The 27,867-nt window shown below is 36.3% G+C and overlaps 1 protein-coding gene across 11 annotated transcripts; it reads right to left on the minus strand.

Moving 5' to 3' along the window:
• Positions 1-639: 639 nt before the first annotated feature.
• On the minus strand, positions 640-11,473 carry LOC114318650 (uncharacterized). 11 transcript variants are annotated; one of them, XR_014343638.1, is made up of 6 exons: positions 11,113-11,461; positions 10,819-10,950; positions 10,682-10,705; positions 10,511-10,579; positions 2,406-2,445; positions 640-913 (listed from the first exon to the last, which is right to left on the minus strand). XR_014343638.1 is itself a non-coding variant. In XM_028265585.2 (5 exons), exons 1-4 carry the CDS (start codon positions 11,389-11,391, stop codon positions 10,541-10,543), a joined length of 474 nt encoding a protein of 157 aa, XP_028121386.2. In that variant the 5' UTR covers positions 11,392-11,461; the 3' UTR covers positions 640-913; positions 10,511-10,540. The 11 variants fall into 11 exon arrangements, 3 of the variants coding, with proteins under 3 accessions (XP_028121386.2, XP_028121385.2, XP_028121387.2); XR_014343640.1 differs by having other exon boundaries at positions 1,973-2,445; XR_014343639.1 differs by having other exon boundaries at positions 1,443-2,445.
• Positions 11,474-27,867: the final 16,394 nt, after the last annotated feature.

Genomic DNA, 27,867 nt, shown 5'->3' on the forward strand with positions numbered 1-27,867 from the left:
AAACACAGGCCAATATAAATTAATTGACTCATTCATGTTGCGAAAAAAGATATAAACTAAACAATATATACAAATACGGGCGGATGAGTGTCTGTGACGGCAGGTAAAACTCACGACCCATCCGCAACCCGCAAAACCAAAAATTCTTAACTCACATCCGACCCTAACAATTAAGTGAAATACCCAATTAGGTGCGGGTGTTTCAAGGTGGGCGATTTCACAGGTAAAATAATCCTATGCTCAGTCCTACTTGGGGGTGGTATTGACTATTGAAGACAGGATAGGACTATGCACATAACAGTTACACTACCACCAACTCAGCCTAGGGTATGATTCTCAATCAATGCACTATATCAACAAAATACACAGGAGGAATTCAATGATTTTGTTAATGTCATTCAAGCAGAAACCCCACTTTAAATTCATGTGAAAAACACAACACCAAACAAGTCATAGGCACAGTAAACAGACATCAATCAGTTTGACACCAGCCTTCCATCTCATGAAAATATATTTTGTAGACACCTCGCACACTTTCCAATTCAACAACATGCATATCGGGCATCTCCAACGCCTAGGATGCTTTCAGCTTATGTTCTTTTACATGTTTAAAGTAAAATACAACTTAGACATGCAATCTGCTTTAGTTGTTATGTCATACATTTCAATAATAGAACAAATCATACGATGACATTGTTCTATAAATATTAGTTTAGATATCAGTTTAGAATATTAGTCTAGACATACACTAAATCAAGTAACATAATTGTCAATATCCATCAAGTAACATAATTGTCAATATCTACATGTACAAAGATTCTAATATTAGATTCATTTTGTTCACAGTGACACACTTCCAACGGCCCACTGGGACTCCATGTGCATATTACCATCGTGAAATCTTCAACCAAACCTATGAGCAACCAAAATATACGATCAGTACTCAAATAGAAGCATCTAAAGCAACCACTTGTTCACCAATGTTGATAACAGAAAACACTTTTATGGCTGTTCAGTTTTCTATGTGATCAAAACAAATATGCGAGTGCTTGCAATCTCAACTTTTATGTTGTGTTTGGATCATGGATTTGCGTAAGAATTTGGGAAGGGGAACAAAAATGTGAGGGAAATGTGAATAAAATATAAGTTAAATTTTTTATCCACTTCCCTCACATTTTCTTTTTCCTTTCCAAATCCCAACCTATATCGATGATCCAACCACAATGTTAGTGTTCAGTTATTGCTTCAACCTACTCTAAAGTTGCAAGTTATTAGTCTAGATTTTATTGAACATATGGTACAACATAGTGCAGTCGTTTGTTTAGACTACGGCCCTATAGGTAACCCATTATACAATTCGGACAATTTTCACATTTAGCATACAAATTGGTGTTGTCCCTCTCAGAATTTAATCAAATGAAGCTGTATCAACTTTTACTCACCCATCTCAACATTTTCAGCTCTGAAACCATGTCAGAGGATGGGTGGCCAAGATAAATCTAGAATATTTTGCATCCAAGGATGGGGAAAATAAGGTTACTCCACCGTCATGTGTCTAGGTAGATGGATGGAATGATTGCCTGGTGGGTTACTTCATTAATAAGAAGTTATGCTTTTGTTGTTACCTCTATTGCCGGGGAAGAGTGGTTACTTTATTGATAAGAAGTTATCTTTTTGTTGTTAACTCTATTGCCAAAAACTATGGGGGAAGAGTGGACTGATTCATGTTATGTCTAATGAAAAGGGTTTCTTCTTTCAATTCAGTTTTGGAAGGGAAGCCATAGCATTTTGGAGGGAAGCTAATGGTCCTAAAGTGGTGGGACTACAGACTTAACTTGTGGAAGGAAAGTCTAATAAAATTTCCTCGCTGGGCTAAATTCTACAACGTCCCCTTTGAATATTGGAATGAGCAAGGGTTAAGCCACATTGCAAGCATTATGCAAATTCCAGCTGAATCACAAAAGAGAATTACTTTTGCCAAAATCTGTGTTGAGATTGAAGTGGGTAGCGAACTGGTGGAAAACTTTCACCTGGACAACAGGAATGAGAATTTTGAAGGGGTCAAAGTGTACCAATGGGTGCTCAACCAGTCTTTGGTTTATGCTGTACTCAGGAATGACTGGAGAAAGAAACCAAAAGTAGAATGGAGGCACGTACAGAAGCCACAGGGGAGGCCACAGCCAATGATGATCATAATACCCAAAATGTGGGCAAAGATGACCTAATTCCAAGAATAAAGAGCAACCATTGGAGCAACATCAAAACTCAACCTAGGATGTGGCCAATTCGTTAAATGGGGAACATTATCATGAGGTAGGTTTTGATCAAGACCAAGCTATCTATACCATACAGGTGATACCAGGCGATTCAAACAACTGTGAAGTCTAGCAAATACTTTTGACAACCTGGAGATGTAGGAAGCTGATAACAAGACCCCAGGCCCATCTGTTCCAAATAAAAAGAAATGGGTAAGGCTTTATCTTCAACTTATAACAATAAGAGTAAGAATGGGAAGGAAAGCTGACAGTAGCATAACATTAGTAGATACATACACCACAAATAAACTTGAATTCCTGGTTGGTATAAATGAAACACCAACTAGAGACTTGAATTCCTGGTTGGTATAAATGGAACACCAACTAGAGATATTTATTAACAAGCCATACAGACAAATGATTTTTAAGAACTAAGTAAACATTACGTTATTAAAACAAGTTACACTTGAGAAATTGTGTAAATGTTCTGCGTTGAAGTTATAGTATACAATAGTTCTTCACCACAATATATATAGACACATACGTACATACAAACATGCAAGAAAGAATGAAAATGAAAATTAACATACTCATAATGAACTCTTTCTAATTGCACTTAAAGCTACTCAGATCTAAAGTTTTATCTTCTGATTACATAATGACTCAGCTTATTTATTTTTGTTTTTAATACTTTCTTCCTTTGGTTTCCTAATATCAGTTCAGGATATTGTTCAACATGCAGTGGTCATCTACTTTTCTTCTTTCTATATGGGACTCACGGTCAAGAGCAATAAAACTTCAAATACTACGCTTTCAACACTAGTAGAAATATAAAACATCCCTATTTGCTTGATCAACTATGGATAGATAAAATAAAAATAACTGTCCTGTGAGGCTGGGACTCATAAAATTTGTTCACTTAACATCTCAAAAAACTGTTGATGTAATCATTTGCAATTTTGCGATTCGGATGCATATCCAAGGAGGTATAGAATCAATGATAATCTGTGTATCCCGCCAAAAATGAAATTAAAAGAAAACTATTAGAAGCTTCAGCTAAACTCGGCATACCGATGAAAAGAAGGAAGACAAAAAACAATTTAAAGTTGCATTGTGTAATTAAAATGCATACATGTTAAGAATCTGAAGCATAAGATCAAGAAGGCAATGCAGGGCATTGCATTAACATGATACAATGATCCATTTGAAACCATTTATCCAAAAAAAATTATCCATTTGAAACCCTAAATAATATGATGTGCCGAAGAAAAAAGACAAAAAAGTATCATTAGTGCTAGAAAACTATAAATTAATTGTCAACAAAAAATCAACATGCTCATAGTAGCCCATGAATTAACCATTGACAGACTTAGCTCATTCTCTCTCAAAGATGGGAAAGCTCCTGGCCTCAATGGCTATAATTCCATGTTCTTCAAGAAAGCTTTGCCTATCATTTATAAGGAAGTGATTTCTTCTATCACATCTTTCTTTTCTTTTTCTCAGTTTTGGTGCTATCTTCAAAGACACGAACTCTACTCTCATCACTTGGTTCCTAAGGTCCCCAATCATACACTCTATAAGTGTATCTTCCCTAATGGATTGACGTCCCTCCTCCTCCCTTCAGTTATTGATCTAGCCCAATCAGACATTGTTTCTGGAAAAAGAATTGCGGTCAATATTTGAACTCGATTCGTATTCTACACACATATTTCTGTCACAGAATGTATTGATATTGAATCGATCAATTACCACACAAGTCCATTAGCACCACAACCACTAGGCATAATCAGTGGCCAGCACTTCGCCATGAACTGGAAGAAATTACCCGAATATGTTGTATGCAATCATTCAATAAAATGGCCACAGAGAGTCGAAACAGCCGAAAATCCAGTAACGTACCGCTGTTTGTGTTAGCGTCAGCCATTGTCTTTCTCTTCCAAAGCTGAAGAAGTGAAGCTTCTACAAACTCTCACTAAGTTCTCTATGCTGTGAATATTTTAGTATGTATATATACATGAACTACCTTTCTATGGTAAAGTGGCTCTCTGCATATCTCAAGAAAAGGAATGTTTTGAATTTAATAATGGAGGTAAATTCACAAAATTTTCTAAAAAAATGGTAATAACATCAATTTGGACCTGGACAACGGAAAGGGATAAAAGTGTACCAATGGGTGCCCACAGCCAATGATGATCCTAATGCCCAAAATGTGGGCAAAGATGACCTAGTTCCCAGAATAAAGAGCAACCATCGGAGCAAGGACAAAAATTACCCAGGATTCGTTAAATGGGGAACATTATCATGAGGTAGGCTTTGATCAAGACCAACCTATCTGTCCCATACAGGTGATACCATCCTTTATGGGGGGGGGGGGGGGGGGGGGGAACTCAAACAGCTGTGGAGTTCATCAAATACTTTTGACAACCTGGAGATAGAGGAAGCTAATAACAGGACCCCAAGCCCATCTAATCCAGATAAAAAAATAAAAAGCGGGGAAGGCTTAAAATGAAAGGGGGCTTCCTTAATTTCCCTATACATTAGAAGGAAATCAAGGATCATACTATTCAAGGGAATAAAATGTATCTTTATTTTGGGCTCTTGGGAAATAGAGTCAGAAGTGTTAATAAGGATATGGTCTTTGAATCTAAGAATGGAAGCTGGGGAATGTTGTCCAATTACAATGATCCACTTTGTAAAGTATATGGATCCTATGGAATCAAGATATGCTGAATGTAATGTGCATTAGTACAAATGACCAGGCTATTCATTGTCATGTTAGTGCCAAAAGAAAATGGACTGCTAAGTTTCTGCCATGTATGGTGATAATGCTCCCCAAAACAGACTGGACATTGAAGCTATGGCTGGTCTGTGGGGCTCTGTTAAATGGACCAGGTACATGCACGACTGCAATGACTGACAAATGGTCAGGTGCTTCGAGAGATTGATAAACCTCTCATCAATGAGGCTTGGACCATGAAATGAGGCAGAATTCCTAACTGCAGGAATATCTGACCATAGCCCTATCTTGCTAAAGTGCTGTCTGCCCCTGTTAAGCAAAAGAAGCCCTTCAAATTTTTTTATTGTTGGGCTGACCACCCTGAATTCTTGAATCTTGTTGCCAGGGTTTGGAGAAATCATGTTCGGAGCACTCCCATGTTCTGTCTATGCCAGAAGTTGAAAATGCAAAGTTGAGTTGAAGAAGCTATGCCAATCTAACTATAGTGACATCACAAAAAAGGTGGACTGGAGGAAGTAAGATCTCAATTGGAAGCAGTCAAGAAAAGTCTTGATGGTAACCCTGAAGTCTTGGGTGTCTATTACTGATGCCAAGGAAATGCTAAAATCATTACTTATTTTCAGCACTTGCTAGGCCATAAGGGAGGTGGTACTATGGTATGCATAGAAGACATGAATTGTACAATAGTGATCAATTAAATGATGCTCAGAAACGAAACAAGGACATTACTATTGAAGGGATTGGAGAAACCTTGTTCTCTCAAAGATGGGAAAGCTCCTGGCCCCGATGACCATAAAATGCCATGTTCTTCAAGAAAGCTTGGCCTGTCAATTTAAGGATGTGCTTTCCTCTATTACATCTTTCTTTTCTTTTTCTTAATTCTGGTGCTATCTTGAAAGAAATGAACTCTACTCTCACCGCTTGGTTCCTAAGGTCCCTACGCTATGAAGCATGGATACTTCGATGAACATGTCGTACTGGTGATGGGTACTGATACTTTGCATGGTACTTCTGCATGCGCACAAGGTACACAAAACACGTATGCAAATTTTTTTCTTCTTAATTTTTGGCTTACCATAGACACCAAGGATATTCCCATGCCATAAGCTGGAATAGTATTTTCTTCTACACAAAGGTAAAGTTAGGCCAAGTTTGGCATCTTTCCAAAAAGCCAAAAAGCCAAAAAGTTACTCAAAAAGTTATCACTATTCACCAAAAAAAAAATATTAAAAAATTAATTTTCCACAGTTATCACAACTCAGCGATCATGTTAAGATTGCACTGTGCAGAGTTTGTTAACTTTTGTAGCACAGTTTGGGTGCAATTTCCACACACTGTTGTTCGGCCTGTGGGGGACCATCATGAGTCCCGTTTTGATAATCTGAATCGTTCAATGTGTAGAACTCGTCGAGTACTATATACTTATAAAAAATCATGTTGATCGAATATCGATAATTACATGATCAAATCAGTTTTATATAAAAAAAATGGATTGGGTTATAATTAACAATTGAAAAAAAACAAATCTGATCAGATAGCTATCGATATCCGATCAACGTAATTTTTTATAAGCATATAGTACTCAACGAGTTCTACACATTCAACGATTCAAATTATCAAAATAGGACCCGTGATGGCCCCCACAGGCCGAACGAAACCGTTCAGTGCAATGCCCGAAAAGTAACCAATAATTTCTTACCATCAATTCAACCCCTTAGATTGTACGACTGCGAACACACATTTCTAATCTTCTCCTACACACTTCTTTATACAATTTTTTAATATACATTTTTCCATAAAAAGTCAAAAAGTTAACCCAAACATCCATTTTTTTTCCTCAACTTTTTAGTCCAAAAAGACAAAAAGTGCACTTATTTAGGACACCCCAAACAACCCTAAGTCTCATTAGATTTACTTTTTTATGCTTAGAATGATTTTAAAATTAAGCATTAGCTTATAAATTATTTAATAAATATAGTAACACTTAGTTTTGGTTTATACTTCACTTTTGACATTAAAGATGAATTGTAGGTTGGATCTTAACAAACTACACCATTTAACTAATTTTTGCATTACTTCAAATTAAAAATAACTATTTTTTTACGAACATACCCGACGTACCCATACCTTACTTTTTTTAAATTTTATCATATCAACATATCCATATTATACATATACATGTACACATGCTTCATAGTCCCTAATCCTACCCTCTAAAAGTGTATCTTCAAGATCTTCGCTAACAGATTGAAGTCCCATCTCCCTTTATTTATTGATCCAGCCCAGTCAGCCTTTGCTTTTGGACTTAGAATTGTGGACAATATTTGAGCTCAATTCATATTCTACACACATATTTTCCGTCACAGAAATGTAATGAATTGATCAATTACCACATAGTTCCATTAGCACCACAACCAATTGGCATAATCGGTGAACTCCAAGTGGTTGGCCTGGTGGCAAGGCCTTGAGTCTTTGAGGTGTAGTCCCTTCAAGGTTTATGGGTCGAAACCCTTTCGGTGCTAACCGAATATGTTGTATGCAATCATTCAATGAAATGGCAACAGTGAGTCAAAACAGCTGAAAAATCCAGCAATGTACTACCATTTGTGTTAACGTTATGCGTTATCCATTGTCTCTCTCTTTGAAAGCTAAAGAAGTGAAGCTTCTAAAACTCTCTCACTCTAATATATGTTCTCTATGTTGTGAATATTTTTGTATGTATATAAAGAAACTACCTTTCTATGGTAAGGTGGCTCTCTGCGTACTCAAAGAAGAAGGGGAAGTTTTAAATTTAATGGTGGCAAATTCACAAAATTTTCCAAAAAATAGCAATAACATCAATTGAGGCCAAGGCTATGAATCTTGTAGACTGTAGTACTGTTTTTACTATTTGTACCATGCAGGTTGCTACCATTATGTTTTCTTGATTACCATTTTTGGATTTATCACTATAACTTCTGAAATTTATTATGTAAAAACCGTATTTATTTATTTATAAATGTGGCATTTTTTTCAATGTAATTTGTATGCTGAAGAACATGTAACATTTTTACCATCTGATCATTCTTATTCTAATCATTAATTTAGAAATTCTCATAATTTTTTTTTTTAATCTTTTGTATTGTTGAGCATGCGTACACTAGCAAGAGATGATCATGCAACAAAATTAAACCTTTTGTTCAACACATTTTAATCGGTACAACACACTTAAATAAAACAAGTCTTGATACTTCCCACTAGTTTTCCCGGTCCTAAAGTTCTTCCTAAGATGTTAAAGCAGCTTCAAACCTAAATGACATTCATTCTCTATCTATCTACATGTGTCTAAAGTATATTGAGAAGACAAACATAAAAAACCAATTTAAGCTTTGACGACGATGGTGGGGCATGTTACAGCTTGACCTTACAATACAAATTCGCAGTCGTTGGTGATTGATAGCTATTGGTATCACCAACACTTCTCAATTCTTAGGGCTTCTTTGTAAGAACTATGAATATAACATGCATGCACCAGAAGGAACTAGTACAAAATGGCACAGTTGGACTATGCTAAAAATTGCCAAGATAGCTGAAAACAATCCAATAACTTAACCGGCATTGGATCGAAGGTCTTCTATACCGTTTTTTCTAGTGTAACACTACATTTCGAACAGTATAGGTTGGCACGGTACAAGATTCACAACCATGGTTAAGGGTGATAAATCGCTAACTATAAGGGGGAGTTTTAATAATTGCTTCATAGTTTAAACTTTTAAGTAGTCGTGTGATAAAAATGGAATTGTTTAACATATTGATTTTTTTGGATAATTTGGGGAAAACAAAATTCTACACAACTTCAAATTGTGGGGAACACCAAATATTGTTCTCCCTTTAAATATTAGTATAAATAAATTAATAATGCTTCTGATACAAAAGTAAAGCCATTGACTTTACCAATAAAATACAAAAAAAATAAAAAATAAAAATAAAATCCCACCATATTTAAAATTAACATACCCTTTATGATCCTAAAGTCATATTATATCATCCTACAGTCAAATAATGCTTAGTCCAAACCTATACATATAGAGAACTAATTCTGGTGGCAAATAGATCATTTGATAATGTTGTCAATTTTCTGTTTCCTATTAACATAAAATAGGAACCATTTTTTTTTTGGGTAAAAAACATAGAAAGGTGTACACATATACTTTGAAAACAAATAAAAACAAAAGCAAAGACACATGCTTGATGAGTTACTGAAGGTGAAGGCCGCTAGTGGAGGGTGGCCAGAGGTGGTTGCAAAAGTGCCGTTGGAGATCACGGGGGGTTGCTGAAAGGCGGCTGGAGGTCAGAAGGGGAGACGGACAGTGGCCATGTGTCTCAATGGGAGAATGGCCAAATCCCTAGAAGTGGTGGCTAAGGAAGGGGGGGATGGCAGGGAGAGAGGCTAGGAAGCACGGATACGGATACATGATAAGTCAATATGGATACGATGATACGCCAAAATCTAAAAAAGTAGGATACAGATACAGCGGAGATATGTTCGTAAAAAAAAATCATTTTTTATAATTTTAATAATGTAATATGCATGAAAATAAAACCTAAAGCAAATTAATAAACAGAGGGATTCATATTAAGCTAAAAGTCTTCAAACAATCATAAAACATCCAAAACTAAAAATAAAAACAAATGCAAATTAAACATCATCTTTACATGCCAATACTAAAAAACGAACGAGAGCAGAGAGAAGAAATATGAGAGAATGAGAGAGAAGTGAGAGAGACAATAAGGATATATCAATTTGAAGAAACGTGAGAGAGTGAGAGAGAAGTGAGAGAGACAATAAGGATACATCAATTTGATAAATTCTATTACTTGAACTCTCACTATATTCCTCTTATCAAATAACTAAACAAAACATTAGAAGTAATACGTGACTTCGAGTATCAGATACCTCAAAATGAAGTATCCGATACTCCAAAATTAATAAAAAAAATTAATTAAGAAGAATCTGATACATATCCGCTAGTATCCAATGAGTATTGATATCCGATAAGTATCCGATATAGATACGTCTCCCTTTTTTTAAAGTATTTGTGCTTCAAAAGAGAGAGGAGAGAATGAAAACTCATTTTCAAGACAAATGAAAACACCCTTTTTTTATTGCAATTTTTGAGATTTTGAAATCAAATCAATTTTCTTGGAAACGAAAACATTATACCAAATAAATTTCCCATTTCCCATTTTCAAAAAAATGAAAACAAAACAAGTAATTAGAATGTATAGATATAAGAATGTTTCAAGAAATGAAATCCTTGTAAGCTGCAGATTGTTATCTGGATTCTATAAGTACTTACTAAACATCATCAAATAAGCATAGGAATAATATGCCACTAAAGCAAACAAAACTTGATATACATGAAAAATACTTCATATAAAATCAAAAAATAAATGCCAATAGAGAAGGCATAGAAAGCTGCCACACCGATAAGCATCAATACTTAGGTACTAAGCATACACTATGTAGTTAATTTACCTTGACTAAGTGCTAATTTCAGCCTACTAATTAGTACGTCAGTATGGCCGATCCCATCCAAACACAAGCCTGAAATTCCATAGTATCACCATCAACAGCATCAGCATCCTTAACATCAAAGGTAATATAATACATAAACCCAGCACACAAACCCCTGTTTTCCTTCACAACCTTCACAAACTCCAGATTCTTAAACTGCACACATATTTTCCGACATATATTATGAACAACAAAGGCTATTTCTCAAACCAAACAAACAAACAAAACAATGAAAAAAAAAAAAACTTTAATTGAATAAAGAAATACACCTCTTTGTCATTGTATTGCTTGAGCGCTAATTCCGCAAAAGTTTTGAGATCGTCGGCAATCTCATCGAGGTTAAAAACCGGCGCTGTTCCACCACACCCAAACGAGCGTGGGAAGTACATGACATCAAAGCCCTGTATATGTATATGTATTGTAAGCCCACAAATTCTATTACATTACAACAATAATAATATAAATATATGTATACAATAAAAAAAATGTAAATAGGATTTTGAAGAAAATAGAGACAAATGAAAGAGGGAAGTATTAAGAGAAGCTAGATAAGATATACATACATCACTTTGGGTTAACTGTCTATCATACTCTTGGAATTCCTTATCAGTAAACTCATGCATTCCATCACTATCATCTTCCACATCTGAATCATCATCGTAGTTATAGAATACGATTTTAGATCTAGGGTCTTCTTTTTCTTCTTCTGCTGATGAACAAAGCGCTGATGGTGATGGTGGAGGTGGTGGGGAAGCGTAACCCTCGCACCGTTGCTTCTTCGCCGGTGAATCTCTAATCTCCCATTTGGAATCGTTCCTTTCGATGCAGAGCTCGGAAGCCATACCTTCCCGCAGAGAGACACAATACAACAACGAAAACTAGACAGCAGACAAAAAGTAACTCAACATATTACTGTTATAAAAGTGTTTGAGCCTATCATATTTTTTACATTTTCTAAAATTATGAAAAGCCATACATAAATCAACTATTCCCTTCTTATTTGTTTTTTACTTTTTCTAAATCTCAATTTTATCTTTTTAAATCGGGATTTTTATTGATAAGTCCAATTTAGAAGTGTTTTAACCCAAGAAGTCCATGAAGGAATTTTTTAACCCATTTAGTCCCATGTATGTATAGTTTTATTCCATAAAGTCCATTTTCTTGATTTACACTATTTTCTTGGACACTTATGCCCTTATATTCAATTTTGATACCTTTATAAATATTTTTTGAACGATTAGCAATTTAATGATGTGAATATTCATATTTTAAAATTCACATTGGTAGGAATGTAAAATTGGCCCGTGGGCGGCCCGAAACTCGCCCGCGAGCCGGGGTGGGCCCGGCCCGTTGACAATGTGAATATTCACATTGACATATTAACATTCACATTAATAGGAGTGTAAAATTGGCCTGCGTCCCGTGGCGGCGCGAAACCCGCTCGCAGCCCATAGACGGCCCGAGCGGGCCCGAACCAGCCCATTGACAATGTGAATATTCACATTGACATGTTAACATTCACATTGATAAGAGTATAAAATTGGCCCGCGGCCCATGGGCGGCCAAAAGCCCGCCCGCGGCCCGGGGAGGGTCCGGCCCGGCCCGGCCCGTTGACAATGTGAATATTCACATTGACATGTTAACATTCATATTGATAGGAGTGTAAAATTAGCTCGCGCCTCGTGGTTGCTCGAAACCCGCCCACGGCCTATGGGCGGCCCGGGGCGGGCCCGGCCCGACCTGTTGACAATGTGAATATTCACATTGACATTTTAACATTCACATTGATAAGAGTATAAAATTGGCCAGCAGCCCAGGGCGAGCCCGACCCGGCCCGGCCCGTTGACAATGTGAATATTCACATTGACATGTTAACATTTACATTAATGGGAGTGTAAAATTGGCCCCCGTCCCGTGGTGGCGCGAAACTCGCCCGCGGCCCATGGGCGGCCCGGGGCGGGCCCAGTTCGGTCCGTTGACAATGTGAATATTCACATTGACATGTTAACATTCACATTGATAAGAGTATAAAATTGACCTACGGCCCATGGGCGGCCAAAAGCCCGCCCGAGGCCCGGGACAGGCCCGGTTCGACCCGTTGACAATATTTATATTCATATTGACATGTTAACATTCACATTGATAAGAGTGTAAAATTGGCCCGCAGCCCGTGGGCGGCCCGAAGCCCGAGGCGGGCTTGGTCCGACCCGTGACAATGTGAATATTCACATTGACATGTTAACATTCACATTGATAGGAGTGTAAAATTAGCCCGCGCCCTGTGGTTGCCCGAAACCCACCCACGGCCCGTGGGCGGCCCGGGACGGGCTCGGCCTGTTGACAATGTGAATATTCACATTGACATGTTAACATTTACATTGATAAGAATGTAAAATTGGCCCGTGACCCGTCAGCAGCCTGAAGCCCGACCACGGACCGGGGCGGGCCCGGCGCGTTGGCAATGTGAATATTCACATTGACATGTTAACATTCACATTGATAGGTGTGTAAAATTGGCCCGCAGCCCGTGGGCGGCCCGAAGCCATATCGCAGCTCGAGGCGGGCTTGGCCCGACCCGTGACAATGTGAATATTCACATTGACATGTTAACATTAACATTGATAGGAGTGTAAAATTTGTCCGCTGCCCGAAGCTCGCCGGCGGCCCGGGGTAGGCCCGGCCCCAAACCCGGGCCGCCCATGAGATGCGAGTCAATTTTACATTCTTATCAATGTGAATGTTAACATGTCAATGTAAATATTCTCATTGTCAACAGGCCGGGCCGGGCCCGTCTCGGGCCGCCCACCGGCCGTGGGCGGGTTTCGGGCAGCCACGGGGCACGGGTTAATGTTATACTTTTATCAATGTAAATGTTAACATGTCAATGTGAATATTGACGTTGTCAACGGGCCGGGCCCGCCCCGGCCCGGGGCTGGGCTTCGGGCTGCCCACGGGTTACGGGCCAATTTTACACTGTTATCAATGTTAATGTTAATATGTCAATGTGAATATTTACATTGTCAACGGGCCGGGCCGAGCCCGTCCTGGGCAGCGGGCGGGCTTCGGGCCGTCCACGGGCTACGGGCCAATTTTACACTCCTATCAATGTGAATGTTAATATGTCAATGTGAATATTCACATTGTCAACGGGCCGGGTCGGGCTCACTCCGGGCCGCTCACGGGCTTCGGGCTGCCCATGGGACGCGAGTCAATTTTACACTCTTATCAATGTGAATGTTAACATGTCAATGTGAATATTCACATTGTCAACAGGTCGGGTCGGGCCCGCCCTGGGCCGCCCACGCGCCGTGGGCTGGTTTCGGACAGTCACGGGGCGCGGGCTAATTTTATACTCTTATCAATGTGAATGTTAACATGTCAATGTGAATATTCACATTATCAACGGGTCGGGCCGGGCCCGCCCACGAGCCAAGGGCGGGTTTCGGGCCGGCCACAGGTCGCGGGCTAATTTTACACTCCTATCAATGTGAATGTTAACATGTCAATGTGAATATTCACATTGTCAACGAGCCGGGCCCGGCCCGGCCCGGCCCGGCCCGGGGCCGAGCCCGGGCTTCGGGCTGCCCACGGGTCACGGGTTAATTTTACACTTTTATCAATGTTAATATTAATATGTCAATGTGAATATTTACATTATGAACGGGCCGCCCCGAGCGCGCCCCGAGCGGCGGGCTGGCCACGGGCCACCCACGGGCCACAGGCCAATTTTACACTCCTATCAATATGAATGTTAACTTGTCAATGTGAATATTCACATTATCAACGGGCCGGGCCGGGCCTATTTTTTTGTCCTGTGGGCCGGCCCGGCCCGACTCGAATTTTTCCGGGCACCTACGAGGATCGACATGGGCCGTGCCCCTACACATTGACGATATGAACATTCACATTGACGGTGTGAACATTCACATTAGGGGTATTTTGGTAATTATGTCACCCATAGGACTTATTGAAATATAAGATAATAATGTGAACTAAATGGAACATAAGTAGATGAAAAGGGTATTTTGGTCTTCTTATCTCAAATTGGACCTAATGGAATAGTTAAAAAGAATATGGGTTGGATGGAATAAAACTCTTAGAAAATGGATTTATCAAAAAAGCTCCCTTTTAAATCTATTATATTTTTTAAAAGTCATAAAGAGTTATATATAAACCAACCATTTCCTTCTTATTTTTCTGTGTTGTATTTAAAAATTCATAAGTTACCTTCATACACTTGCTTTTTATTTAAATTATATTTTATGAATTATAATATTTACATAATACTTTAATAATCATGTATGATGTCAAAATTTTAAACAATAATCACTTTTGTTGATTTTATTTTTTATCTGTTTTTCACTTTTTGATTTTTCATATTTTCTCACTTTTAGTGATTAAAGATATTGAAATTTCTTCATATTTTATATTTAAATTATACTTTTACATGAAAATATAATATCTAATAATTTAAATAGAATTAAAAAGTAAAATATTAATAAAAAATTTATAAATTCAAACATGTAATGATTTTTTATTATTGTATTTTTTTTGTTATTATTATTTAATATTAATAATTTTTTTTCTAAAAAGAATACACAACAAACTATTTTCTAAGTGTATTTAGATTAAGTGAACCTAAATCTCAAAGTAAAATTAAAAAATAAAAAAGTAGTAAATTAAGTGAATCTAAAAAGATAATAAAATGGTTATTAAAAAAATGTCAAAGACAAAAAATATGAAAATCAAAAAATTCAAAATAGAAGTTTGAAAAAACAAATCAAACCAACATTATAAACTTCTCTTTTTTAAAACTTTTCTTCACTAATCTCTAATTTTACACAAATTATTCACAAATTCCTTTCAAATTTTATGTGAATTTAATAATTTAATTAAAAAATAATGCATACACCCAAAAAATATAACACTAAACATCTACATTATGATATTTAATTTTGAATAATAAACTTCTCATTTTTACCTATATTATATTATTGTAAGGATTACACATATTACTTTTGTAATATCTTATATATATATATATATATCAATGTCTACATATATAAATATAAAAAAAATATAATTGTAAATTTATATATGTTACTGTATTCATACATTATCAATCTGTAATACTACCTTACCATCAGATACTTTAATTTTATAACATGTATCACTTTAGTAGTATAGTTATATTTGCTAGGGAAAAATTACGAAATTGAATATTGTTGTCCTATCCGCTTATGTTTAATACATATATACATACATGTCATACAATCAAGTATTCACAATAAACACTTTCAATAACAAACTAAAACTTTGCAAAACACCTCATCATCACAATAATTATACCTTTTTTTCCTCATAGAAAAAATCACATTATTGAGAAAAATGAATTTTGAAATTCATAACAATATGACATTGCCTCAAACTCTTACTCATCAAAATATTTTTATTACAATGAGTTATAATAGTGAGTAAGAATAAAAATAAAAAGATGGTGAAATAAAAACTGTAAAAGATCTATTGCAATAGACTCTCTAAGCAAAGTTAGACGAGCTGAAGCAGGAATTATCCTATTTATTGTGAAATTCAAGAAAAATAATGTACCTTATGCACACATTTTAGTCAAATTACAAGGAAAAAAAATCAATTGATGCCCAAACAATATCGCAACAACTCAATGATTAGAAAATAAGTATATCAAATAAAAAATTTTGATCAATTTTTGTCATATGCTAATTACTTACAGATGACAAAATAAATTATGTAACTTAATAGTTTCATGAAAGTGACCCTACAAGCACAAACACTTATAAGTATGGATCTATAAATATTGTGAAAACAATTATGAAATTCATATATCGATCGAAATATTAAGCTACAATATCATTCTATTTTTTTTAATAAAAAAAAATTTATTTCACATTTTCTACATAAATGTAAATATACTAATAACTAATGTTATATTTTTCAACATGCAAGATATTCGTGACACAGGAAACGAGACGATGTATAAAAATATATTACATATTGATATTAATGTATTTTTGCACCAATAGTATGCAAATAATATGCAATAGTAGGTTCAATGAATTTGTATTATAAGATAAACTATTTAACAAAATTGTGTAGTTGTGCAATTAATTTCATAGATTCAATTATATTACAGGTATGAATGATGAAAAATTGAAGTGAAAAGTTGATAGAAAAATATTTGCTTAATACTAAGGGGAATCGAAAAGTTGCGTATGCATAAACAAAAATATCTGCCTAAAAAATTCCTCTGTTTTGCTACTGAACTTTTTGTTTTGCAGTCAGAAAATTAATCTATTTTCACCCTTGCCTCTGCTCTATTCTGCCATGAAAATGGCACTGCCTGCAAAAAGTAAAGTGGCCGGTTGGCCTTGAAAAGTGGTCGGGCGGATGGAAAAGTGGCCGGCCGGCCGGCCACTGTTTTTAAGGGTCTACCCTGCTGCTACAGAAATGAAACAGAGCAAAAACAAAGTATTTCCAGAAGGTGTTTGTCCCTTTTGCCTCCCTCTATCATGAAACTGATCCAGGAAAGAGTAGGATCGATTCACAAATCATCGATTGACGCAAAGTTGTTGGTGATGACATATGAATCAACGGGAATCGAAAAGTTGCGCATGCATGAACAAGAATATCCGCCTAAAAAACTCCTCTGTTTTGCTGCCAGAACTGTTTTTGTTTTACAGTCAAAAAATTAATCTGTTTTCACCACAGCTTCTACTATGTTCTGCCATGAAAATGGCACTGCCTACAAAAATAGAGTGGCTGGCCGGCCTTGAAAAGTGGTCGAGCGGATAGAAAGGTGGTTGGCTGGCCACTGTTTTTGAGGGTCTGCCCTGCTACTACAGAAATGAAACAGAGCAAAAACAGAGTGTTTTCAAGAGGTGGTTGTCCCTTCTACCTTCCCCTATCATGAAACTGATCCAGGGAAGAGTAGGATCGATTCACAAATCATCAATTGGCGCAAAGTTGTTGTGTGATGATCTATGAATCGATGGGACAAAGGTTCAATAAATGAAAATAAAAGACTAACAAAACATCCTCCCTATCATGGAGTTATCTCAAGGGAAGTGATAGACATCGCTTCTCGAATCATTAACATCACTAAAGAGTATGTAATGACTTGAGATGCAATATGTTTAATTAATGTTCGATTGAATCCAACTTGACTTTATTATCTTCTTTACCACTTTTACCATTTTTATTAGCCTCTTTTAACATTACATTTCCATTCTTTATTCATTTTGTCCAAAAGTGAGTGTTATGTCCACTAATAAAGAGAAGAATCAAACAAGAAGTTGTCTTTGGGCATGAGAGAGATGTAATGCCTGGTAATGAACCTCCGAAGAAAAGAAGAAGAAAGATTAAAGAATACAAAGATGTTCATTGAGAGAAAAGTAAGGAAAAGGTTTCGAGAGAAAATATAGAGTGATTGCCGAGTGATGTGAGGAATCATAAATAAGAAAAGGTGGGAAACAATACTTGGAGAAGTAGTGGACTTCCTGCAAACCAAGTAGTCTCTCACCGATGGAAAGCATCTAAACCCATCAACGTCTCGGCTAACGCCAAACCTATGCAGCTCTTACCCTCCTTGAGGCATTGGGCCACCTCGATCAACCTAATGCTAGCTCCACCATAACTAGGGGCAAGTAAGAAGTGTGCAAGTAGACAAAAATAGAGGGCATGTTAACGATAACCTCGCCAGAGAAGGTTACCTCTATCTCCAATACTGAAAAATCGATGAATCTAATCAGGGATGTCCAACTCCCCGTCATGAGCCAAGGACCGAGCCTCGTGTAAAGTAAGCCCACATAGGCCTATTTGGTAACCATTTAGTTTTTAATTTTCAGTTTATATTTACAAAAAAAACTGTCATAAAAACTTGTTTGATAATTTTTTTGGTTTACAAATGATTGTCTCAGTTTGTAAATTTAAGGAAAAAACGTAAACTCAGAAAAAGGGTTTACGTTGGTTTTTAAATAGAAATTTAAAAATTTGACTAACAATTTTTTTTTCAATTAATTTTTTTTCAATTAATGTGTTTTTTCAAATAATTTTTTTTCCAATTTTTTTTTAATTAATTTTTTTAATTAATTTTTTTTTTCAATTATAATGTGTATGATCCCATTGTCATAAATAATAAAAAACAAATATAAATATTTTAGGCCTGAACAAACATAGTTTTTAGTTTATGTTTTTAAAAATTTTCAAACATTTTGATCAAACCAAACGCGTTTGTAGTTTATGTTTTTCTAAAAATAAACAAAAATCAATTTATAAAATTTTTGTAAACATAAACAAAAAATGTAAACGTTGCCAAACGCTACATATTTAAAAGACACGTTTATTGTTTATTATTTAAGATAAGATTGTGATCTCAACAATCTAGTTATACATTAGTATTTATGCTTATAAAATTCTTCAGCCAAGTATGTATTCATTTCTTACTTAGTTGTATTTTGGATATAAATTAATTTATCCACACAAGTCTCCATACTTTATACACATATCACATACCAATTTAAGAGGCATGCATAAGTATAGTACTAACAATTGATGAAAAATCATGTGCCACGTGCAAAGCGTGTGCCCAACCACTAGTTACTATTATAAAAGTGTGAAGGATTTGTCATATTTTCTATTTCTTTTAAATCTTAATTTTATACTCTCAAATTTATTATGTTTTTTTAAAAGTCATGAAGAGTTTATATAAAACATTATTCTCTTTATTTTTAGAGTTAAATACTTAAAAACGATATATCTCATTCTGAGAGTCTTTTATAAAGATAAACAAACTGCCTCTTTTCTTATAAATTTTTTTTAAAAAAAAAGGGTCTCCTGATTTTTTATATTGATCATGATTGAACAACAAACCGATGTCATGTTTTGCTCTTTCTTTTTTTGCGTATTTTGTAATCGAGCAAGACACTTACTCATCTATGATGAACTATGAGTTTGTTTCTTTCCAACTGAACTATGAGTACTAGACTCGTTGTTGTGAAGGCATCCCGCTTTGGATCTTTCAAGATCAATTCTCATGAGAAGTAGATTTATATACCTTTTCTTACTAAAAAATAATTATTTTTTTAATTTTCCGTGTCCGCTTCTATATTGATATACATAATATTTACAATTGTCCATCATGGATCAAATCACTGTGAATATTTTTGGTTGAGTCTTAAAGTTATATGCATTCATTCGAATTTAAACAGAGGAAAACACATAAGTTTTTAAAATAGAGATTTGTGTTGCATCTCAAAAGTTCGCATGTTATTTTCATACACTTTCTTTTTGTGTTAAATTATATTTTGTAACATCCTGAAATAATTAACAATAAAACCATCCACGATATTAATAAATGGCAATACATTTCTGAATATGATATCTTTACATTCACATGACTCAATTGTACAAAAGATGACATATGCAACTATACATTCACAAGCCCTAACCTTGAATCTATAGCATGTGCCATAAGCTAGAGATATGCAATAAGATTAAACATATATCTTTATACCCTAACGACTACAATTTTCCAAGGTGGTATTTGGTTACAACAAAAGTGGGTCTAAGCTTAATATAGTTAAAGCCCTAAGCTTGTACAAAAGTAAATATAACAAATAACAAAAAAGAAGTCTTCAACTCCAAGTTCCTCCCAAGTTATGTTATTGGTGGAGGCATATCATCAGTACCAGAAAAATGGTTTTCCACATAAGGTGAGCCAACGCTTAGTAGAGATACTCTAACACAATGTATTAATCTTAACAAAGCTATAAGGTGAATGCAGATGTAACACTCATGTCAAAACATTTTATATCTTTTTCCAAAAACATGCAATGCAGGTTATATCACAATTCATGAAAACATTTCATCTACAATAGAAAACAGGGTAGTGATTACAAGCTTTGGGAATCTCTATGTACGTGTCTGCAAGTAGGCTATACATACAAGCACTACCAATGCCATTTTTACCGGTACGAACTAGAAGGCTCGACACCTGTAATGTCCCGAAATAAATACAACAGCCTATCTGCAGTATCAATAAGTGACAATAATGATAAAGTAATTATCTTCCATTAAGTTCAATTGAGCTTACAAAAAGGGTAACATCTACAAGTATACATTCACAAGCCTAGCCATGAATGTATAGCATATGTTGCAAAATACAGAAATAGAATGAAAGTTTGAACATATAAGAAATTCCCTAAGGGCTTACAGCTTTCCAAGTCAATACTTGGTTACAACAAAAGTGGATTTAGATCCAAGAGTGTAAGGGGAAGAGAAGATTCCAGAGGGTTAATCTGGACTGTTGGATTTTTTAATCCAACGGGGCTCTTTTGTCATTGGAATGCACAAATTGAGCAACGATTCTTTTTCTTCTTCCAATTCAAAAAAGTTTAAAATGACTCTTTTTAACGGCTCTTTTTTTGCCTCCAATTCAAAAAAAAGGGTCATGTGTTTACTCCCTATAAATATAAACAACCAATCTCAATTTGAATTCACAACTTTCAATCTACATAATTTTTTGTTTGTTTGTTTACATAATAAGATGGAAGGTTCATCAAAAACAAAGAAACGAAAACATTCACCACTCAAGAAGATGTGGCAATTTGTAGAGTTTGGTGTCACATTACTAAAGACCCAATTCTTGGGAATTCGCAATCTCATGCTCGTAATTAAAAAACATGAAGGGATATAATGAATACTGATTGGTGAAGAAATATAATTACGTGGTACTATTATTGTATAATTTTCTAATTATTAGTCGTTGCAATAATGAATTTGAAAGAGGGAATATATAAATGGTCTTCAAAAAATAAACAAACATGACATTAATTTGATGTTGGGAGACACACTAGGAGAATTTAATCTTTTAGCCCTTAGCTTGTACAAAAATACGTATGACAAATGCATAAAATGAAGCCTTTGCTCCAAGTCCCTCCAAGCTATTGCCTTGGCGAAGGCATATCACCCGCACCTGAAATGTTTTTCCTACATAGGATGAGCCAAAGCCCAGTAGAAAAACTTCAACACAATTTATGAAGTTTAATAGAGATATAAGGCGATATGCATATGCAATGCTCATATAAAACATTTTATATTTCCTTTCAAACTATGTAATGTCAGGTTTATATCAAAATTCGTAACCACTTCCATTACTTTAGAATACAGGACAGCGAATCACATTCTGGGAATTTCAAGACAATACAACCTTTCCCGGAAATTTTGTCTGGAGGAAACCATAAACCGAGACCCATGTAAACGTAGGCTATACAAGCACTACTATTGCCATTTCACATAAATTTTGTCCGCGAGATCGGCACCCATGTATACGTGCGATTTTTAGGATTTTCACCATGGACACTCAAACCAACTTATTTCAACAAGATTACATTCACTTTCTAGATTTACCGATTTTTCTCAAAACAATAACATTTTCAATGTTTAATGCAAATGAATAAGAAATTGGTTTTAGTTCACCTAAATCCTCATGCAATTTCTATAACAATCGTGGCTATCCCTCACCGATAACTCAAAATAGATAGCTCTAAACAGTTAAACAATTTTCCATAAAGATAACTTTCCAAATTCCAAGATGTGAGTGGTAATACATACCTAACTCCACCATCCTCGTAAATATTCACCCAATTCCACATTTCTAATATCCACTTCGTATATTTATACAAAATCAGCATTTAAGATATTTAGGGCAAAGCCCCTTATTCTTCCAAAATCAATTCCATAACCATTTTCAAGATTTCATTTGAAAACCCCTCATTTGATTTTTAAGCCCAAAACCCTAGTTTTGACCAAAAATCCCCAAATCACAAAGTTTTTTTAGAAATAGCAAATACCTAAGTTAAAACCATAAGAAAGTGTAGAAAATCCCTACCTCAAGCTTAGAAGAGGAAGAAGGAAGAAAAATTCAAAAATCGACAAAGACGAAACAACGATTTGCTCCGATCAAAACGAAGACCTCGACAAGATCTACACTTAATCCCAAAGGAGCAAGGTAAGGTGATGCTTCTAAATGAATAGATCTGAAGATCTAGTGTGAGAAAAGTGAGTTTAGAGAGAAAGAGAGATTCACGGTTTAGAGAAGAAGTGAGAGAAGGTAAAGTGAAGAAAAGAGAAATAAGGCCCTAAAGTCAACCCAAAAGAATAAGTCAAAACCTCCAAAAAGTAGGGCACAAAACCGAATTGAAACCTGGAAAGAAAAAAAAAAAAAAAACACAAGGGTCAACCCTCGGACTAGAGGTGTCGACCTTCAGAAAGAAATGGCAGAAATGCCAACATTGGCAGCAGACAGGGTGTCGACCCTCGGACCAGAGGTGTCGGCACCAAATTTCAGTAGCTAATTCTAGTTTCAGCAGCAGACAAGGGTCGACACCTCTCAAACTGGTGTCGACCCCATAGGCCAACAACAAAAGATAAGTGTTGACGCCACCAAAGGCTAGTGTCAACCCTAAATTCTAGTAGCTATCCAAGAACATAGCAGGAAGATGGTGTCGACACCACCAAGGCTGGTGTCGACCCTAGGAGCTGAATAATACAAGGGAAAGGAAGTAGTGTCGACACCAACCAGGATGGTGTCGACCCCTGAAGCCAAAACCAACTATGAAGAGAAAAGAACGACCGCCACGAATATGGTTTCCCTGATTCAAAAGCAATAAATGGGTTGGGTCTAAGCCCAGATCACTATAACCTTCCATCTTTAAGGAATTTCGTCCCCGAAATTTTAAATTAATAACAATATCATATTTAAACCAATTACAATAATGATAGTAATTCATTTTTGTCTTCATGATCCATTCACCGGTCATTCATTCTCACCACCATGATAAACACGTTCTCATCACTGATTACACAATTCACATTTCCAAAACATATACAATGTTTATATTACATTAACATGATAAGACTTTCAATACAAGTTCAAACATCGACAAATAGGTCTGAATATTTCTCATGGACTTCCACCTCTCATTCCCAAGTTGCTTGCTTAACCTCGTGGTGTCTCCATAACACCTTTACCAAAAGAATTGTCTTATCATGCAAGACTTGGTCTCGAGTCTCTAAAACTCTAACTGGTCTCTCTTCATACGAGGGATCCTCATCTACCTTTAGCTTGGTCCAGTCCAATACGTGTGATGGATTCGGCTCATACTTTCGAAGCATGCAAATGTGAAACAAGTCACGGACCCTAGAAAGTTGTGGCGGCAAGGCTAAACTGTAAGCTTCCTCTCCAATCCGCTCTAGGATCTCAAAAGGTCTAATAAGCCTAGGAGACAACATCCCGCTCTTCTCAAAACTCATCAAACTTCACCTAGGTGATATTTTCAAGAAAACGTGACCTCCTACCTCAAAGGGTAGCGGTCTCCTCTTACGGTCGACATAGCTCTTCTAATGACTCTAAGCTGTGACTAACCTCTTACGAATAAGTGCAACCTTCTCCGTCATTTTCCAAACTAACTCAGGACCTAACATAGGTGCATCACCCACTTCGGCTCAACACACGGGAGATCTACACGGTCGGTCGTACAAGGCCTCAAATGGTGTCATGCCAGTACTCGACTAGAAGCTATTGTTATAGGCAAACTCCACGAAAAACAAGTGTCTCTCCTACTCCTAAAGCATATTCTCAAGGATCTGAATGGTACGCTTTGACTGCCCGTCAGTCTAAGGATGATAAGCGGTGCTAAAAGTTAACTTAGTGCCCAAGGCATTTTATAGGCTCTGCCACAACCGAGCTATGAAATACAGATCTCTATCCGAAACAATAGTGATTGGGACCCCATGAAGTCGAACAATGTCCCTAATATAAAGGTCGACAAGATAATCTACCGAGTCACTCGTGAGCATAGGTACAAAGTGCACTGACTTAGTTAACCGATCAACTATCACCCAAATGGCATCATTACCCTGATGAGTCCTTGGAAGACCTACAACAAAATCCATCGTAACATGTTTCCACTTCCACTCAGCTATAGGCAAGGGTTGTAACAAACCTGTTGGCCTTTGATGTTCGGCGTTCACTTGTTGACAAGTATGGCATCTTGATACAAACAAGGCTACATCTTTCTTCATTTCCCTTCACCAGAACTGGCGGCTAAGGTCACGGTACATTTTTGTGCCTCCCAGATGTACCGCAAGGCGTAAATGATGGAACTCTTGGAGTACCTCCTCTTAACACAATTCCGGCAGATGGTCAAGGTATCTAACACTCGAGTCAGAATACACGTTCAAGCCCTTCTTTACCTTCCCACTAGATGTCTTCTCCCAGAGGGTTTCCACCTCAAGGTCACCCCTATGTGCTTCTATAACTTGGCTCATAAGTGTAGGTTGTGCAACTACCGAAAACAAAGCTGCCAACTTAATGTACTCACTAAGATGCAAGTCAAACTCACCAATCACACCCAACATCTCCCATTCCCGGATAACAATACTCGCTACACTGCTAAAGGATTTTTTACTCAAGGCATCGGCCACTATATTGGCCCTTCCAGGATGATAATGCAACTTAAAGTCATAATCCTCCATAAACTCCATCCACATTCTTTGTCTTAGATTCAGATATTTTTGTGAAAACAGATACTTCAAACTCTTGTGATCGGAGAATACCTCAAATCTCTTACCATTCAAGTAATGCCTCCAAATCTTTAAGGCAAAGATCGCAACTGCTAACTCTAGGTCATGAGTAAGGTAATTTCTCTCGTGTGTTTTCAATTGCCGTGAACCATAGGTTACTACCTCCCCCTCCTACATCAAGACACAACCCAAACCTTCCCGAGATGCATCATAATACACCGAATAACCCAAACCCCTCTCCGAAATAATCAATACTGGAGTAGTAATAAGTCTAACCTTAAGCTCTTGGAACGACTTCTCGCAAGTCTCACTCCACACAAATTTGATTCTCTTCCTCGTTAGCCTAGTCAAAGGTGAGGCTAATCTAGAGAAATCTTTCACAAAACGACAACAATACCCGGCCAACCCCAAGAAACTATGAATCTCACAAGCGTTCTTACGTTGTTCCAATGTTGTACTGCTTCTATCTTTGAAGAATCTACAATCACCCCTTCTCCGGACACTACATGGCCTAAGAACTTGACTTCTTTCAACCAGAATTCACACTTCCCGAACTTAGCATACAGTTTGTGGACTTTAAGCAACTCGAGCACAACTTGCAAGTGTTCTTTGTGTTCTTCCTCAGAGGGCGAGTAAATCAAAATGTCGTCAACGAAGACGATCACAAAACGGTCCAGGAACTCTTGAAAGATCCTATTAATCAAATCCATAAACATGGTAGGTACGTTGGTTAACCCAAAAGGCATCACTAGGAATTCATAATGGTCATATTGCATACGGAATGCCATTTTCTAGATATCCTCCTTCACTCTTAGCTGATGGTAACCCGATCTCAAATCTATTTCAGAAAGCAATAAGACTCCTTCAACTGGTCAAACAAATCATCTATACAAGGTATTGGATACTTGTTCTTGACAGTTACCCTGTGAGCCCCCTGAAAATTTTATTTTCTTAAAAGTCCCTTACTTTTAAATTATTTCTTTGAAATCCCTCAGTTTCTTAATTAATTGCAATTCTAACCCTAGGACCAAAATGCATGTGCCAACTAAAACCACGCAAACCCTAATCAATTTCAATAACTTAGGAATAAATTCTAATACCCTAATACTGATTAATTGACTCCCTAAATATGGAATTACCACTCGAAAATCCTAGATTTTTTCGATTTTCATTTTGTTCGTCGATAGATTGCCTTTTTATTTGAAACAAAAATCCAGACCGAATTAGACTCTCTAACCGTAATTTAATTTAATTCTACACTAAAATAAATATTTCAATTCATAATAAACCCAAAACCCTCACATTTTTATTAAATAACACAAAGACCTACTTATATATACACTTGTACCCTAAAATCTTTTTTTAAACATTTTATTTTAGAAATTCCAACAATTGTACAAATATATATATATATATATATATGTATATAAAACAAGTCCCTCAAATCTCTAGCTATGGCCGACCAATACCTATGTAGATGAAATGAGTGTACTTTTAGAGGTAAGCTTGCATAATTCAAGGAAAAAATCTTTGACTTGGTGCAAACTTATATATATATATATATGTGTGTGTGTGTGTGTATGTATGCAACTAGTTGGCTTGATTGGGAGGAAAACCCTGACTAGATCATGTTTAGGAACCTAATTAAGGCCTCTAATCCTCCACTATTCCATTGAATTCAAACTAAATCCAAGCTATCCAATCCAATTCCAACCAATGGGCATTTAGGACCTTTTGAACCAATTCATTATAAAAACAACCCCTCCCATAGCATTTTACATGCAAGAACACAAACATACACACTATATTCAGCTGAGAGAGAAGAGAGGAAGGAGGGTAAGCTTGGTAGAAGAGAGGAGAGAAAGAAAAAGTTTGCTAGCAATTCCAACAACCCTCAAGTAAGCCACAACACAACTCTTTCTTATTTCTTTTCCTTTCAAATACATACTCTTAGAAGTTTTAAACATTTATTTCAGAAGTGTTTTGATGGTGTTCTTGTGTTAAAAATGAAAAGAGTTGAGCCTTGATTCTACCCTTCTTATATTTCTCTTAATCAGTATAAGACTACATTTTTCCATATCAAACTCTTAAAATTTCCAAAGGCACACCTTCACCTTAAATTTCTGAGTTTAATACATATTATTTAGCATGTCTTCATCACAAGAGAAGTGAAAAATTTCCCCTAGTTTGTAACGGCCCAATTTTCATACCCAAATGATAATACATTTACTTCAAATCAAAATAACATAAAAAAATAAATACCCTTATGGGTTTACAAGTTTCCAAGGCTAAGGCCCGGTTACACAAATCGGTTATTCAAACCCACACAAATATAGCCCTTGGCTTACAAAACAGAGTCACGTAAAATGAGAGCATTGTACTCCCAACACACACACTTTCACGCCTTCAGTTAGGCGAAATCACCACTCATTTTCCTGCACAAAAATCCCGTAGGGTGAGCATAAAGCCCAGTATAGAATTCTTAACAAAGTATATACATTTTACACAAGTCTCAAGAGATGGAATGCTTATGCCATGCCATGCCTTTTTGAAAGTAAAACACACCTTCATCTTTTGAAAACCAACATGCTCAATGATGTCATGCCATTTTAACTACTCAACATTTATCAAATTTTATTTGAAGGGCGGTAAATACGACTCTGGTAATCCCTAGGTCAGTGTCTGCAAGTAGACTATAC

The sequence above is a fragment of the Camellia sinensis genome, chromosome 11 (assembly GCF_055761805.1).
Source record: "Camellia sinensis isolate YWXY chromosome 11, ASM5576180v1, whole genome shotgun sequence".
Classification (NCBI taxonomy): Eukaryota; Viridiplantae; Streptophyta; class Magnoliopsida; order Ericales; family Theaceae; genus Camellia; species Camellia sinensis.